Genomic DNA, 17,240 nt, shown 5'->3' with positions numbered 1-17,240 from the left:
TAAAGCCTGAAATCTGCCTATGGCTTAAGGGCTCACTTTCAGCCTTACATGGTGAGTATTTGAGCTTTTATTCAAAAATGTTGATGTTTTTTTCACCAGCCAAATGACACTAAAAATTTCATTTAAGCATAAGCTATCCAGACCTACTAATATTTTAGTTTCATTACAATTATCAAAAGACACTGGAATTACTGTCTTGTTTAACAGCTACAGATAGCAATTGTCACCTGGTTTAACAATTGTAAACAGGAGATAGAGTTTAGCGTGGAGAAGGAAATACCACTGGGATGCAAAAGTAATTCTAATCTGATAACAGCCTTAAAGGGAAAAAACCTGTCAATATTTGATTACCCCAACTCTTTGAACATAACAGACAAGACCCTCAAAAGATTTTCTGTTAACATTGTGCAAAAAAGGTTTATTTAAGCCTGTGCGTTAAATCAAAGTCACATAGAATTGACTATTCAAGAACAATTTCCTAAACAAAGAGAAACAGCAACTGTGCTACCAAATCATTTTGCCACTGTATGTTCTAGCTAACTGCTTACTAATTAGTAATGATGAGAAAAGATAATGCATGTAGATAAACGTCTGTGGCTTCTACTATATTGTTTTTAAGTGACCTAAATTAAACAGAGTAGTCCCTATTTGCATAGAACCCTGTAAATATTTCCTATGAAAACCTGAAACCACATGAAACTCAGGGAGTTTCACTTCGAAGGAGACCAGTTCTGTGTATACAAACACACGCAGATACTGCATTAGAGGATACGCCACTAAACGTGCAGAACGGCAGGGATCTCCCAAGGCTATGTTGTGATTTATTTTCAAGGATTTCAAGAAACTGGTGATACTTGCTTGCAAAAGTTGTGGATTGACAGAATCTATCTTCAGCCCGAAAGGAAGTGGGTTTTGTTTGGGTTTGAGGTGGTTTCGGGTTGTTTGTTTTTTAAATTTGTAGTATGTTGTGCTTGTAGTGAATCTGAGTATTAAGGTAAATGTAAACTTGAGAGATCAAATTAATCAAAATCGATGTATGAGTTTCTCACGGGTAACACCGTGGAAAGCCACAAAATTAAAATCCATATTTTGAACACTTGGGTCTTACTGTTGAATACTGGTGAATACTTATGTGGTCTTTGTATAAAATATATTCAGTAAAAGTTTCTTTCATGACACAAGACTCCCCAAAGAGTGGCAGAGGTACCTGAAGGTGCAGAAGGATAAAGCTCTTTTACTAAGGGTTTGAATGAAGAGACTTCGGCACTGATTCCTGTACGTTCTTTTTTAACAGCTTGTAAACCAACGTGGTTAACCAAATTTTGCCCAGTATGTGCTAAAGCCTGTAATTCAATTAAATCCACACCTCTCTTTTTCATATTGTTTCAGGGTGGAGTTCACTTTACACCTTGATTCGGACAAAATCCGTTTCGCCGAGGTTTTGCTGTCCTTTTCCTCGCCCTCTGTCCTGAGGCGTTTGCGAGCGGCCCCGATCTGCTGCACAGATGTCTGGGGGCAGCCGAGCAAGGCCCCTGCTTATCAAGTGTCGGCATTTTCCAGCGTTACTGAAGACATTAAACAACATCCCGGAGCAGCACGGTAGCGCTTTCCACATCTCTCCGGAGTGCTCCGGGCCGAAAGGGCTGGCCGGAGTCACTGAAAGCGCCGAGTGCGCTGGAGGGACCCCGCGCGGCCAGAGCAGGCTCCGCTCACCGCCGTGCCCGCCCCGCTTTACCGTAGCTCCCCGCAGGAAATACCCTCCGCGACGGGGACCGAGAAGGGTCCTCGCTACCGCTGTGGACCCGGCGGCCAGGCCCGACGCCGCGGCTGGAGGTCCCCGAAGGGAGGCTGGGGCGCGCGGCGGCGGGGAAGCTGCCCCGCCTCCCCCACGTGACGAGCTTTGTCCTGCGTGAGCCACCGTCGCGGCAAGATGGCGGCGGCGGAGTCCAGTGACAGCGATGAGGAGGATCTGGTGAGCTATGGGACCGCGCTGCAACCCCTGCAGGAGGGTAAGGGACCCCAGGGAGCTCGTCTGCCCCTCCTCGGTACCTCTGTCCTGTTTTGCGCCGGGGAGCCGCGCGGGCCGGGAGGCAGCCCGGCGTGAGGCGCTGGGTGTCCCGGAGGGTCTACCTGCCCGTCCGCCCGGTCCGGTCTGTTCCGGGGCTGTTGTCCGCCTCCTTACGGCCTTCACTTCGGGAAAGCTGTGGCGTGTGGGCCTAGCGCAGACCTGCCTCCTCCTTCTACTGCTGCCGAGGGGCGTTGGAGCTGCCTTGGCAGCCGTGCTGGCCTGCGAGAGGGGTGCTGGCACCGGCCCTGGGCGAGCGGCCACGAGTAAAGGAGCCTGGGAAAGAAAGCTTCTCTCGACAGCAGTGTAAGAAAGTCCTCTCAGCACTACACCGGCTTTGCGGCATTCGGGTCTGGGCTACCCCAGGGTTTGTGCCAGTACTGTTCTGGTTGGAGCTGGGGCGCTGATTTTCTTCTGTTCTTTCCTCAAATCTCAGAAAAAAACCACAAACAAACAAAAACTAGAGTGCAAATATAACTGATCAGGTGTATGCGGTTATACTGACGTGAACATCCTACGCTTATGTTTGTGAGACAGACTCAACATTGTCCAAGGACTTCTGTACAACTGTGACTCCTGAGTCTGTGCCACTTAATTCATAGAAATAGTTAAAAAGGTGCAAATGTTTATGTCAAAGTTTACAGTTTTTGTAGTTTGTTTTGGTTTTAGACACTTTGATGTGGTGTAATTTCTCAAAACAATTGCTTAAGTGATGAAATCCTGTCAGGGGTCTTGCATACTTAACAACTAAAAGCGTCCTTTCACAGGAAAAAAAAGTTCTTGGAACTCGTTAGAATTTAGGATTTCTATTTGAACACTTTGTGGTTTTACTTGAGCAGTGTACATAATTGCAGGAAAGAAATGGTGTCTGGAGCAAGTGGGGAGTCCATGCTTTATGCAATGTTGTGACTTAGTTTCTGATTTATCTGTTTGTAGGTGAACGAATTAAAAAGCCAGTTCCTCTTCAAGAACAGACTGTTAAAGATGCAAAGGGACGATATCAGCGTTTCCATGGAGCATTTACTGGTGGTTTCTCTGCTGGTTATTTTAACACTGTTGGCACAAAGGAAGGTTAGATATTTTTCTGTCTTCTGGGAAAGATTAACTGATTACCATAATTTAATGTTAGTGAAAACAAATTAACTGTCATTAAGCATTTTTTTCTGCTATTCATTATACAGTAAATAGTTGACACAGTATTGTTATTTTCCCTTGAGTTTTTGGACTGCAGTTTTATTGATGTTCCCGTGATGTATCCTTAAGGTGTAAGGTTGAAATGTTTGAATTGTTTTCAAATATTATGTTGCAGTTTACAGTACCTTACTTAGATACTTATTTTCTTTAAAGGATGGACTCCTTCAGCTTTTGTATCATCAAGGCAGAAGAGAGCGGATAGAACCGTTCTTGGACCAGAAGACTTCATGGATGAAGAGGTAAATTTAGAAAGGAATACAAATCTTTTGGAAGTAGTTGCCATGACAGCAGGTTTTTCAGGCAGTGAAATCTTCTAAAGAACTTAAATAGCGAAAATAGAAGTAACTTTAAAATCACTTCTTGCATACAGTGTTATACTGCTACGTTGTATAGGATGTTTCATAGATTCACTTAGGAAGCTCCTGTAACCTCAATATAAAAGAACCCCCAACCCAGAACGCAGCTCTTTCTCTTTCTCTATCAAAAAATACAAATACTTTTGAAGCTGTTTAAAATATGACCATTCAAGTTATTGAAAAAGCAACTGTATAAATGGCTTGAAAAATCTAGCCACTGTGAGGGTCATACCCTGTTTTCTTTCCTTTACCATTACAGTAAGTAAGCATTTGAGACAAACATATTTTCAATCTGAATTTTTCCATTTTGTCTATATTTTCCAGGATCTTAGTGAATTTGGGATAGCACCAAAAGATATTACAACCACAGATGATTTTGCATCCAAAGCTAAAGACAAAATAAAAGAGAAAGCTAGACAGATTGCAGGAGTAGTTGCTGCCATTCCAGGAACCACAGCATTTGATGATTTAATAGGACCATCAAAGTAAGTAAATTTCAATAAAAGTTAACCAAACAATTCCTTTCACTTTGAAGAGTTGTATTGGTTACAAAGTAATGTTTGACCACAGTAATCAATGCAAGAGACTGGAAGATCTGCAGTGTTACACTTTGAAAGTGGCTTCCACTGGATTTTTGTTTGGTATGTACAGACTTGTACTAGGTAAACATTTACTAACTGGGATGTAGTGTATATTCAAATGTTGATACATTCAGATTTGATTTTAAAGTGGGCTATAAAAACATAATTTTGAATAGTATATATGTATATTACTTCTCAAGAAATATTAAAAATGTGGTTTGAGGTAATTTTTTTCCTTTTGTTTTCTTCGTAGAATAACAATTGGGGTTGAACTGTTACGAAAAATGGGCTGGAAAGAAGGACAAGGAATTGGACCGCGAGTCAAAAGAAAGCCACGCAGACAGAAACCTGGTAAGTTCAGTGAAGTTCCTGAACTCATTAATAGAAAGTTAGCATTCATAGACTGATTAGAAAGTTCATTTTAAAGCCTCCTTTTAGTTGGCCTGGTTCTTTAATCTTAGAGAAATTTAATAAAGAACTGTAATTTAATATGATGCTGTTATGTCTCTTACAGACCCTGCAGTGAAAGTATATGGTTGTGCGTTACCTCCTGGACTATCTGAGGGTTCTGAGGTATGAAACAGGCAAAAGTTGTTTGTTGACTTGTGTTAGCACACATTCTTACATACTTCTAAAAAAACTTCTTTGATGTCTTTGAACAGTATTTTAACACGCAGTTCCAAGTTTTGTTAAAAGTATTTATACTTCGCTTATTGCGAAGAAAAGTTTTAATGTAACTAAATTTATTCATTTGCTACCTGAGCAGGTGTAGTTCATACACATTTTCACATATAATTTAGGAAATGCAAACTTGCCTAGTCTCATGTTAACTAAATATTGTAAAAGCTCAATGTACAAAACTTTTAGTCATATTTGTTGTTATATACTTCTGTTTTGTGCAAGGATGAAGAGGATGAGTACCAGCCAGAGAATGTGACGTTTGCACCAAAAGATGTAATGCCTGTAGATTTGACTCCGAAAGAGAATGTCCATGGACTTGGCTATAAGGGTTTGGATCCCTCACAAGCTTTGTTTGGTGTATCTGGAAGAGAACACCTGAATCTCTTCACAGGTGGTTCTGAAGACACAAGCAATTTACTTGGTGATCTGAGACACAACAAAGGAAGAAAACTAGGTATTACGGGTCAGGTAAGGACATTTTTTTTAAAAGAATTTTATTATTAGTGCAGTAAAATTTAAATAAATTTTGATGTTTCATTGTGGAAGGCACCTAGTCATTGTAGGGTTATTGTTAGAAGTCTTAAGTGTGGTTTGAGAACAGGTTTGGGTTTGGGTTTGGTTTTTTTTTTTTTTACTTAATATGAAGATGTGGGCAAATCCTTAGAATTCTTAAATGTCTTCACTTAACAATATTGTTAAAGAGAACTATAAAATACCTCACTCTGAATAGTTGGGTGGAGAAAATTCTCGTGTTACTTTGATTAGAGAAAGTTGGTACTCAATACGGTTTTACATTTTTAGTCAATTTTACTGAATACTTTTAGTAATGTTGAATCTGTCAGCTAGAGAGGTGGTATTTATACCCGTGGTACAAATACTTCCCTCTGTGGCATTTGTAGTTCTTATATTAGAAGCACTTGCAATTTATATTTCTGGGAATTATACTTGTTTAATTTTCATGCCAACTTACGTTTTATCCTTTTGAGAACTTAACCTGCTCTTAGTCAGACTGTAGATGTTACCTTATGGTAGGTATTAGGCTGCTGTCCTCACCCTGCACAGATCAAATTCACTGTCCCTCCCTGCCAAGGGAGTGGAACATGTTTGCTTTTGTGTTTGGTGAGTTGTTGGTTTTTTCCAATAGTTGTTAGCACTCTTTTTTGTGAAGCTGTACATTTTTCCCAGTATATATATGTTTACTGGACATCTTTTTATAATATAGATGGATAGATATGCATGTAGGTGTGTTCTGACATACGACTTAAAAGTATTATTTTTACACTTTTGAATTCTCATTATTTTTATTTAAAATATATTTTAGGCTTTTGGTGTAGGAGCTTTAGAGGAGGAAGACGATGATATTTATGCAACTGAAACACTGTCAAAATATGATACAGTTCTAAAAGATGAGGAACCTGGAGATGGCTTGTACGGCTGGACAGCGCCTAAGCAGTATAGATCCAAAAAAAGTAAGAACTGTAGTTCTATCTAAAGAGCTAGTGTAATTTGTATTTGGGGAAAAAAAAATGACATAAGTTTTTTAAATATTTTAATTTTCAATAGACTGGCATCTTCTAGCTCTGATATCTGAAACTTCACCTAGTCGGCTTTCTATATTGAAGTGTACAAATCTGGAAATAATTTCCTAAGTCCTCCACTGATCTCAATGTAGATTAAACCTCCAAATTATATTTTTAAAAGGACAATGTGTGCTTCTTTGTGAGATACAGCATTCAATTCCACTGAAGGAAACAAGTGATTGTGAATCATAGCTACAAAATACGAACCATTACTTGCAAAGAGAATTTATTTTTTTACATATGTATTTTCAAATAACATTTGTAAATTTTATCTTGGTGCTACTTTATTTTTAGTGCAACTTTTAAATGCATGAAATACTGTAGTGATTTCTAGAGTTTGTTGATGTTAGTTGTACACAATTAATGGCACTCATGATGTTAGCTATGCACAGTAGCAGTACTGTTGCCTCACCATTAGCCATGTTCATTTTACAGCAGTCTCTCTGGTACTAGTTTTTTAGCTGTATAATACTAATCCAGATTCAGAACCCTTAAATTTAAATGAAAGGCATTGAAGACAAAGAACTACAATTATGCTCCATAAAATATATTGCAGAATGGAAAATATTCAGAAAAAAATGCTTTTTGCCAAACATACATGTTTTAAATATTGACCAACTGCATGGTTGTTTTGTAGGGTCTGAAAGAGAAGTTAAATACATAGGCAAAATCTTGGATGGTTTTTCCTTGGCATCAAAATCCTCAACTCCAAGCAAGGTAAGCAGATACTGATATTTTCGGATTAAGAATAACATCAGCAAATTGACATGTGAGCTGTATGGACTTTACTGTTGCTCAATGTTTTTTATGTTCTTAGAAATAAACGTTCTGGTCAGCAATAAAAGATTACTGAATGAGCAAAATTGTAGTGTTGGAAGCTATTCAATACAAACCTCAAATTTGTCAGACTACTGGATGAATTTAAACTTTGCCTATATACAGGCTTTGAGCAAATGCCTTCCATACTGTCCACTGTTACTTGGCATAAAATTGGACTAGTGGTTGGATTTAACTTTGAAATAAAAAAAAAAACATCTTTTGCTTCTAGATCTTTCAGACATAATATTCAATTTTCTGTAAAAGTCAGACCCCATACTTCATCCACTTCACTATTTTGGTGACAAAATAATGTTAGCCTTATTCTTAAATTTGCATAATTTATGCCATATATTTGCATAAATTAGAATGACAGAATTGTGTGACATGGTCATTTTTCTAATGAAGTAAAAGAAAGAACATTTGTGTCGTATATAAAATTACGTCATATAGGAGGCGCAGGGATAACCTTTGAAGTAACAGCTTGAATGAAGAACATGAGGGAAAAGGACTTTGAAAGACATTAGAATACAGTAAGCACTGATGTACTCAATAGTCCAATTAATTGATTAAATCATGTGACTTCTGTTTTAAAAAAAATTACTAAGCAGTACCAAGAGCATTTTCTCAAATAAAAGTGACGCATATTAAGAGTCTTGTTAATTTTGCTGTGGCTTGGTGTGCATGTTTTCCTATTTTTCGTAATCGTTACATATTAATAATACAAGTACTTGTTGCCAAAGTTTGTGTTACGATGCCACTTACTGACTGGGTCTAAAAGAATCAGTAGCTTGTAATACATGTTTCTACTGCTAAGCTGTAAATGAGGAATTTTTAGATTGAGATGACTTTTTCTGAAACACACTTGTAAGTGTTAAATCCAAAGTCGTATCTCTGTCTTACTGGATTTTTGTTTTGTTGTCCCCCCCACCAAGATTTATCAACCACCTGACCTGCCACGAAATTACAGACCAGTCCATTACTTTCGACCTGTGATAGCAGCTGGGAATGAAAGCTACCATTTACAGAAGGCATTAGAGGAATCGACGGGGAAACTTGAGTGTGATACGACACAACAAAGCAGGCATGCCTTGAATGCGTCCCAGAGGAGGGAACGACTAGGAGAGACTGGTCTAAAAGGTATTGACATATGTGACCACACATTTGCTTGTGTTTCAAGTCCCCTGTTTGTTTATATAAGAGTAAAAATTTGGTCTAGCCTTGAACACTATTCTCTAATATAAAAATATTAAATCTAGTTGGAATAGCTAGAATACCTTGTCATTGTTCACTTTCATCTCAACACAGGAATTGTTGACATATCTGCCTGTATTTTCATTTTCTTAAACCTTTTAAAGAAGAAAAGTTTGTGTGGGATTGTCTTTTGTTGTGTAGGTTTACAGGGGTTTTTTGTGGCTTTATTATGAGTTCGGAATATAGTAGGCTGTGAGTTTTTTTTGTTTATATTTTTCCTGTAAAAATGAAGTTTCACTGAAATATTTGCAAATTCACTAAATGGTAATTTGTAAATATGTCTCACATTTGTATCTACAATAGTAAAGTCTACAAAGTAATATGTAAATGTGTGGTAAATACCAAAAAAGATGCAGTAGTGGCCAATTTATTATCTGCCATCATACTGTTTATCAACGCTTAAGAGCATTTTCTCTGAATGTGTATGCATAGTGGTAGACTCTTTTTTTTTTTTTTTTTTTTTCACTAAAGTGGCAGAAACAGTTGTAGTAATTTTTCATTTCTGCTTATCTCTTACTGCTTTTTTTGGGTTTAGGTCCTGCTCCTTCTGTTTTGGAATATCTGTCTGAGAAAGATAGAGAAAGACTCAAAGAAGTGAAACAAGCAGCTGAACAACAAATGAAAGCAAAAATGTTACCTCAGCAGTCACGAAATAGCAGATTCCAGCCAGCCTCCACAGATGATGCTTGTCACAAATGGCAAATGTTGTTGGGGGGGCAGTTAGCAAATGCTGGTTCTAGTGACTTCAAACCATTTGCAAGAAATCCAGAAAAACAAAAAAGATATGAAAGTTTTGTGAAAAGCCTTAAACAAGGAGAAAAAGGTAACTGAAGAGATTAATCCCTGACATTTTAATTTTTCTCTGAATTTTTTTTCTTTCCCCTTTTTCATCTTGTTGCATTTTATGTTCACTATGAGTTCTCTTCCTGAATTGCACAACATTTCTCCCTCTACTTCTTTTTAGGGCCAATATTAAAATAATTTTTTACTGATATTTAATTGTATTGACTTCAGGAAAACTGCTTAGCAATTTAAGTGTCAGCAAGACTTGATTTTAGGCATTACACTTCATACTTTTATGCCATAGCAGAAGTGAAGTTCTCCAGGATTATCTACTTAATTACCTGTACTTCTCGGTTTCCTGTCTTTCATTTGGCAAAGTATGGTATCAGCCAAAGCTGAAGTCTAAGCTATACATGGAACAAGCATTTTCATGTAGTTTATTTCTGTTGGAGGAATAAAACTGACGGATCCTATAAAGGCAGAAAGATTATTGGGTCACAGTAGAACAGCAATTTTTTGCCTTTTCCCACACAAGACAGGAAAAAATCAAAAGAAAACCTGTACCCTGCACTTCCAGAGGAGATAAGGACCCTAAAGTTAATGAATCAGAGCATACATGTAGAGCTCTTACTCAAAACAAACAAACAAAAAAAACCCAACTGCCTTCGTCTGCTCTTCTTGTGCTGTGTCAGGTAGAAAACCTGCTTTTGTTATTTTAGGATTTTTTTAAATAATACTTTTTGCTATGTGAAAAAAAGATTTCCTGGTCAGTAGCCTGATCTGGGACAGACTACTTGAGCTTTGAACCCGTAGTTCCTCTGTTCAGGACTGGGGTTTTCCATGTGTAAAATTGAGTATCATCTTACGACCGTAAGTGCCTCCTTAGTCATAACAATGAGAATGCAGAAATATTTAAATAACTTGAATGATTACGATTCTGTTTGTAAGAGTGTCTTTGCTTGGCTGGTGTTATTTCCTATTCCTTCTGGGAGCAAACGTGAATCTACTGCTTTAAACAGGGTCTCTATTGTTTACAAAAACCTTTGTCCAAGTTCTGTATTTATGATTGGGCACCAGAAAGTCCCTTGAAGTTACCAAAGCCTGCCCAGGCTTACTCACTGGTTAACTCTGTGTTCTGTGTTTTAGTTATGTGATAAAGCTTTGGATTATATAATTTGTTTTAAACACTTATTAAATACGTCAAGTATTTTGAACATTTCTTAGAGGGCAGTGAGTTAAGGAGTCAGCATTACAAGTACAATTGTTTAAAATAACTATCTTGTGTTTGATAAATGCTATCATTCTTGCTATCTTGAAAAATTACCTGTGCTTATCAAGGAATAACACAATTGAAATTAACGCTCTCCTTAAACTAAATACTTACGAAATACTTGCAATGATGTTTGCTCATTATCTTATTTTTTGCTTGAAAAGCATCAGACCTAAGTAAGCTGTAATCTCTGCTAAGCATTTCTCTCCTTATCTTATAGTAGATACGTTGGAGCATTACTTAGACCCAAGTATGACAGAATGGGAGCGAGGAAGAGAACAAGAGGAGTTCTTCCGTGCAGCAATGTTCTACAAATCCTCAAATTCAACACTGTCATCCAGGTTTACCCGGGCCAAATATGAAGATGATGTTGACAAAGTTGAAGTTCCTCGGGACCAAGAGGTATATGCTGTTTACGCTCTTTTAGTACATTGGAGCTACAGTTGCTGCCTTAACTCTGACTTTCAAAATTCTTTTTCTTTAAAATTCTTTAGATGTAATGTCAATGCTTTATAGCCCTTCTGTTTAGCAAACTTTTGAAAACACTGCATACAAATCAGCAATTTGTTAAACTGTGCTTAAGTATTTGTTTCTGTCCTGTTCTTAGTCTTACAACAGTAATAGTCAATTTAGTAAGTTGTTACTTACTTAGCAGCTATAAACATTTTACTTTTTCAGAATGATATTGATGATAAGGAAACTGCTGTGAAGATGAAGATGTTTGGCAAACTCACAAGAGACAAGTTTGAATGGCATCCTGAAAAGCTGTTGTGTAAAAGATTCAACGTTCCTGATCCATATCCTGAGTAAGATGATTGATACTGATATTTTAACACTTTTTGAAAATTCTGAGTTTTTCATATGCTTGTGGAAAATCTGGCTTGATATTTTCTTCTTGTGTCGTAATAGTTTGAATATATAGAACTGCCTAATGTTTTTATTTGCTGTATTAAACCTGGTGACCTCTGACAAAACAGTATGCATTTTAAGGACTAATGTGGATGTTTCAGCTTGTTGTAGATAATTTGAGGCCTTTTCTGTGTTGACAACAATAATCAACAAACATTTTTATTTCCCTCTAGTTCTTCCATTGTTGGGTTACCAAAAGTGAAACGAGACAAGTATTCTGTGTTTAATTTCTTAACTCTGCCTGAACCCACCACATCTGTAACTCCAGCAACAAATGAAAAAATCCAACAGAATAACAGTTCTAACAGTAAGTTTGTTGTTATGTTATTCATTTAGCTATAAATGAGATAATATTATAGGAAAAGCATATCTTTGTCACGGACAACTTGTCCACCTGATTTTTCTTTTTTCTAATTGGAAAAAAACCCCAAACAAACAAATTGAAAATAAATTCAGTGATATAAATACCGAAGTCAGTGATATTACGCTAATTTCTTCAACCTAGAAGACCTTTGTAAGTCTGATATTCACTAGAAAGATTTGAAAAATGTCAAACTATATTGAAGAAGAAGAGTAATTTAAAATCGAGTAGGCCATGAAGTGCAGGATAATTTGGCATGCAACTGATTTGAATGTTCGGGAATTTTTTAGAACCAAAGAAACCTTCAAGATGGGATGTGTCAGATAAAGAGAAGGAGAAAAAAGATTCTATCAGTGAATTCATTAGTCTTGCTAGATCAAAAGTTGATGCTCAGCAGCAGCCATCAGTGCCAGCAACAGAAGAATGTGGAACTGGGCCGAGTGACGCACTTCCCACTGAGGTGAGTTTGCAACGGTGTTTAAACTTAGAGGGGAATAGCTGTATACCTTCACAACCCTGAAATAAGGTTGGGTAATATGTGAATTGATATAATACAGATCAGTTTGCAGAAGAGCCAACTCAGGATAAGCAAAGACGTGAGATTGTACTTTGGAGAATTTTGAAGTTGCAACTCTTAGATGTAAAACAGGTACAGCGTACGAGGACAGCAAGTATGACTATGCTTGAAGTAGCAGCTTAAGATAAAATGTAGCTCAGCAGTTTGAGAGTTAAATTCAGTCCCTTGAGCCCACTTAGCTCACAGGCACAGAATGTATTTTTTTTCTGCTTTGAATGAAGGAGGCTGCATCTTTTAGGGAGAGAGGTGATGTTTTCCTTTTGCTTAAATTTAATAGCGTATAATTGAAGTTTGAATTAATGAATAAGAATTTATAATATCTTGGGATCTGTTTTCCACTGTCTGTGTAGCACAAATTGCACTACCCTTTACAGGACATTGACTTAGTTTAGTAGCGTTTCAGAGCTTTACTATTTTGGACTAGCAGTTCCTAAGACTGTACATTTCACAGCTATTGTGATATTTGAGGGTTTTGTAAATGCATGTCAGCATGTTTGAAGCTATTACTTATCAGAGAGAGATTGTTAGTTTCTTTAGTGTTTAAATAGAGTTTGTTATGATGCTGTTTTGCAGGTAACTAATGAAGATAAGGATCAGGAAGAAGAAAGCAGACCATCCATGGACTTATTTAAGGCCATCTTTGCGAGTTCCTCAGATGAAAAATCATCTTCCTCTGAAGAAGAGAGTGATGAAGAACAGCAACCAACTACTTCGGTAATAGATTCAGAAACCACCAAGCAAGTTGATCTACCAGACAGTTCTTCATCTAATGTACAAGGTAGTACTTAATGGATGTTCATTTTTTAAAATACCTTGTAAAAGCTTCATTTATGAATCAAATACTCCAGGACTGCTTGGATAGTGCTGTGCTCTTGTGCAGATCATCTAGGGTGGAGCTGGGCACGTAGAAAATGTGAATAGGACAACACTGAATAAGGCCTTGCATGTTATAATGTTATTTACATTGCCTTGTGTAGATTTTACAAGCAAGCTGCCCTATGGAATATGCTTGTTAAATAATGAGGGGGAACAAAACATCTAATGTTTAATGAGCATGCTTCACTGAGAAATACAGGGAAACTTTTATACCTATGATAAATTGGAAGATAAATTGATAAATTATTACTGTCTTGTGGATATTTGAAAAATTCAGAAATAAATAACTTGCATTGCTTTGATAATTAAATTCACTCTCTAAATATTGACATTCTAGTAAAATATAATGTTGAAATAATTTTACTAAGACATCAAAAAGTTGCATTTTACTTGTTTTCTCTTTATAAAAGTTGCCTCTCTTCCACAAGAGAGGGAGAAGGCCAATCTTTTATTCTACTTCTTATTAAATTTTACTAAAGTGAGCTGTAAAAAGTTCCCACATTTTCAGAATGTCATTAAATTAACAAAATGTACAATAGCCTTAGCTTACAATGGAAATACTTTGTCCACTTACTGTCACAGTCGGTTTTGTTAACATCTAACTTTTAGTATTTATTAAGTTTATACATCTTGTGGAGTCTTTTATTCTAAGTAATGGAAAAGTAGTACTGTGCTACTAAATGAAAGGAAACACATGAACTAACATTAATTTAGTTAGTAATTATAGAGTGTAAACGGTCAATTTTGATTTAAAAAAAAAAAAAGTGGTAAGTTGACAAGTTTCAGAACGTCAGCTATCCAGTTGACCAAAGCAGTTCACAGACATATAGGATATTGATCAATTTGCTTTCTCAGAGATTTTTAGAAAGTCTCCTTTAACTTCCTTCAGCACTTCCTGGAAAAAGTGTTACCTTATTTTCCTTTCAAATAAAGAAGTTTTTGTTTTTTTTTTCATAGAGAACATACCTGCTACAACTGATCCTGACGTTTCTTTGTTGCCTGCTTCAAAGCAGGAACTGAATGCAACAGAGGAATTTGGACCCAAGTTGCCTCCAGCTTTTTCTTCTGGTAGGTTACGTAGACTTCAGTGTGCAAATTCTGCACATTGAAGTTGTATGTAAGATATACGATATTCTTCTTTAAAAAACATTTGTGAATAGGTACTTTACCTCTTAAATGCCTGTGTTATGTCAAACTGGCATCAACAAATGCTTTTTTACTATGCTATGATCCACTAGCAGGAACCTCTTTTCCTGTGTACCAATTTTGTTGTAGCTCTATAGAGAAAATGATAAAAAAATTGTGGTGAAAATACAAGAGCAGCCTTGCAATTTCATTTAATAAGAGATTGCAAAGGCATTTAGTTGCAGTAGGGAGGTTGCAGTTAGGAGTTTTAGACATTTCCATTTGACAGCTTAGATTTTTTTTCTTTTAAACTATCCTATTAGATTAAAAGTAATAAAGAATTTAATAATTAAATTATCTTTTCTGTCATGGTGGTGGTTTTTATTTTGTTTCCGCATTTGCTTTGTGCTTTAGGCCCTACTTGGCAACAAGAACCAGCAGTGCCAGCATCTTTTCCTGGGCCTAGTAGGAAAGAAAAACATAGAAGGAACAGAGAGAAACACAAGACTAAGAGAGAACACAAACACAAAAAGGAAAAGGTATTTAAATAGTTATTGATTCTTTGATCTGCCAGTCAAATCTTTTTATTTATGCTAGGTTGCAGAAAATAGATATATTGGGATTAGAACATAAGCAACTGAGTTTCTCAGGTGTCTTGAAACCTGAACTTCAGAAGATTATCCAACTAGGGTGCTGCTTTTTCCCTATATACAATGTGACTACAGATGTAATATTATGGGTAGTTTAATGTGTGCTGGAGATGTCAGGCATATTCTGAGAGCTGCATATAGTTCGTGGCTTAGTATACAAACAATAATAATGAAATTCCTGTTTTAGAGGGGGGTTGAGTGCTTGGGATGAAATGGGTGATTTTGGTATATATTTATTAAAGCTCAGTCTGAGTAGTGGAAAAGAGTCATTGTTAAGTGTCGTGTTTCAGTTAAGCTTGGAGTTTACACTGAAATCAACTTTTTCTTCTTGTTGCCTTTCAGAAAAACCCAAGTCTTTCACAATAAAATAAGGGATTATTTCTCTTCTCTTTACAGAAAAAGAAACATAAGAAACAGAAAAACAAAGGAAAACACAAGAACAAAAAATCAGAAAAAGACAGCAGCTCAGATACTGCAGATAGCAGTGACAGCCTTAGTGATATAGATACCACAGGCTTGTCACCCAAAGAACTTCTAAGAAGGTAAACAGTTTACTTAAACACTTGCAGATTTTGCACTTGGTAACCAAACCTCAGTTTATGAGTCGTCATTCCGGTGATTCTGTTTGCAGCAAATGTGGATCAGCCGGTCTCTTTATGAATGTAAAACACAGCTCAGGTTTTTTAATAAAGTGAGGAAAGATTACAGATAACAGGCATCTTAAGCTAGAGGGTAATTAATTTTAGGATAGAAGCCTCTTAAGGTAAAGGGCACTAAATACAAAACTCTGCTAGTTAATGGAGGTTATAGGTAAAGATGACTGATATTTTTGGAAGGTATTTTAAATGGGAATTAAATATTGAACAAGTGCAGATGGTGATTCATATTTCCGCTACTTTGTCTACTTCTCTTTACTTGGAAACATTGGAAGCAACATTGTCTGCTTCAGAATATTTTGAGTCTGCTTCAGTTTATTCATAATTAGTGAAAGATCCAATTCAAATAGATCCATTTTGTGGCATTGATTCTTAAGATATTCTGTGCTTGAGCAAGGAGCAGTGAAGCAAGCAGAACAATGCTTGAGTCGTGTACATGTCTGCTAAATTTAGACTGTGCTGTTACATTTTTATAAACTAGAGACTTCAACATAGTGCCAACAGAAATGTGAAAATTGAAAAAGAACAATTTGCAATTTCATTTTCCTCAGATGCTTGAAGTAAAGTACAAACAAAAGTAACTCTCTCATTGAGATCATAGTCACCTTTAAGTGCATCCATGTGGAACAGTCACTGCGTTGGCTTCTGTTTAGCGTCTCTTATTAGCTGAAGGAGAAGTCTCAACATATTTGTTGAAATACTACATCCAGCTGAATGATTGGCAGAATGATTGGGGTCTCGGTGTTGAGTGGAATGGACGTGTACCAATGGAAAGGCTGGCATTCCAAAGGACTCTGCCTTCCATTCCTTTGGAACTGAACGTCAGTAATGTATCGGTGTTTTCTTATTAAAAAACAAACTACTCCTTTGATTTCTAAATAACTAAAATAGGGGTTTATGCATTTTGCACAAAATAGACTTCTTTGTAGAAGCAGTTATTTTGGAAGTCTTCACATTTCCATGTCTCTCTTTACATCACTGGGAACATGTTTTTATCTTGCATAACCCAGATCTCTCTTTTAACGTTTAAGAAGCTGCTCGAGTAATTAAATGATGTTAATGTAGTGTGTAACTATTCAGTCTGACCTCTTTCTTCTTCTTTCCCCCTTATAGATTAAAACAACTTCAGTACTGAAGAGAGAGCTTGCCTTCTTCAGTGCTGTGTGACTTTTGATCTCAAATTTTTGATCTCCTCCATGATGGTAGATCAATCATGTAGACTTTGAACCACTGTAGATACTGTATTCATATTGAATTTGTTTGAAAGTGAATGTGCATATGTTTATTTTGTGATGCTTCGTATGTTCAAAATGTATGGATTATGGAATCTTGAAAAGATCCCTTTCTGGGCAGCATAATCTGAAATACTGCAGGCTCTGTTTTAATTAACATGAAACAACATATTTTAATAAACTTAAGTATTAAAAATAATTTTTGTATGGTAAGTCATTGCCTAGGACCTCTAAAATGCTGGAGAGTAAACTTCAGTCTGAATTATGTTAGGAA

General features: G+C 36.6%; 1 protein-coding gene across 3 annotated transcripts; it reads left to right on the top strand.

The window, feature by feature from the left end:
- The first annotated feature begins 395 nt into the window (after positions 1–395).
- GPATCH1 (G-patch domain containing 1) lies at positions 396–17,162 on the top strand. 3 transcript variants are annotated; one of them, XM_054840756.1, is made up of 20 exons: positions 396–1,972; positions 3,002–3,136; positions 3,413–3,498; positions 3,940–4,100; positions 4,450–4,547; positions 4,711–4,769; positions 5,100–5,345; positions 6,199–6,346; positions 7,095–7,174; positions 8,209–8,413; positions 9,063–9,350; positions 10,801–10,982; positions 11,259–11,386; positions 11,663–11,796; positions 12,141–12,310; positions 13,001–13,205; positions 14,261–14,371; positions 14,843–14,967; positions 15,475–15,620; positions 16,848–17,162. In XM_054840756.1, the coding sequence occupies exons 3-20, from the start codon at positions 3,487–3,489 to the stop codon at positions 16,867–16,869; spliced, it is 2,520 nt and encodes an 839-aa protein (XP_054696731.1). In that variant the 5' UTR covers positions 396–1,972; positions 3,002–3,136; positions 3,413–3,486; the 3' UTR covers positions 16,870–17,162. The 3 variants fall into 3 exon arrangements, with proteins under 3 accessions (XP_054696731.1, XP_054696728.1, XP_054696729.1); XM_054840753.1 differs by having other exon boundaries at positions 396–2,009; XM_054840754.1 differs by having other exon boundaries at positions 396–2,009; positions 16,286–17,162.
- The last annotated feature ends 78 nt before the right edge of the window (positions 17,163–17,240 follow it).

This window comes from Grus americana, chromosome 13, assembly GCF_028858705.1.
Source record: "Grus americana isolate bGruAme1 chromosome 13, bGruAme1.mat, whole genome shotgun sequence".
Lineage (NCBI taxonomy): Eukaryota > Metazoa > Chordata > Aves > Gruiformes > Gruidae > Grus > Grus americana.
The sequence above is the reverse complement of the archived record's forward strand: the minus strand, read 5'-3'. Positions and strand labels throughout refer to the sequence as shown.

What these genes read in the sequence shown, in the direction of transcription:
- GPATCH1 (XM_054840753.1), top strand. Translation starts at nt 1,931, where the DNA reads ATGGCGGCGGCGGAGTCCAGTGACAGCGATGAGGAGGATCTGGTGAGC. An exon ending in CCTTAAACAAGGAGAAAAAG is followed by an intron (nt 9,351 to 10,800) that starts GTAACTGAAGAG and finishes CTTATCTTATAG; the next exon opens with TAGATACGTTGGAGCATTAC. An exon ending in ACAGAATAACAGTTCTAACA is followed by an intron (nt 11,797 to 12,140) that starts GTAAGTTTGTTG and finishes GGAATTTTTTAG; the next exon opens with AACCAAAGAAACCTTCAAGA.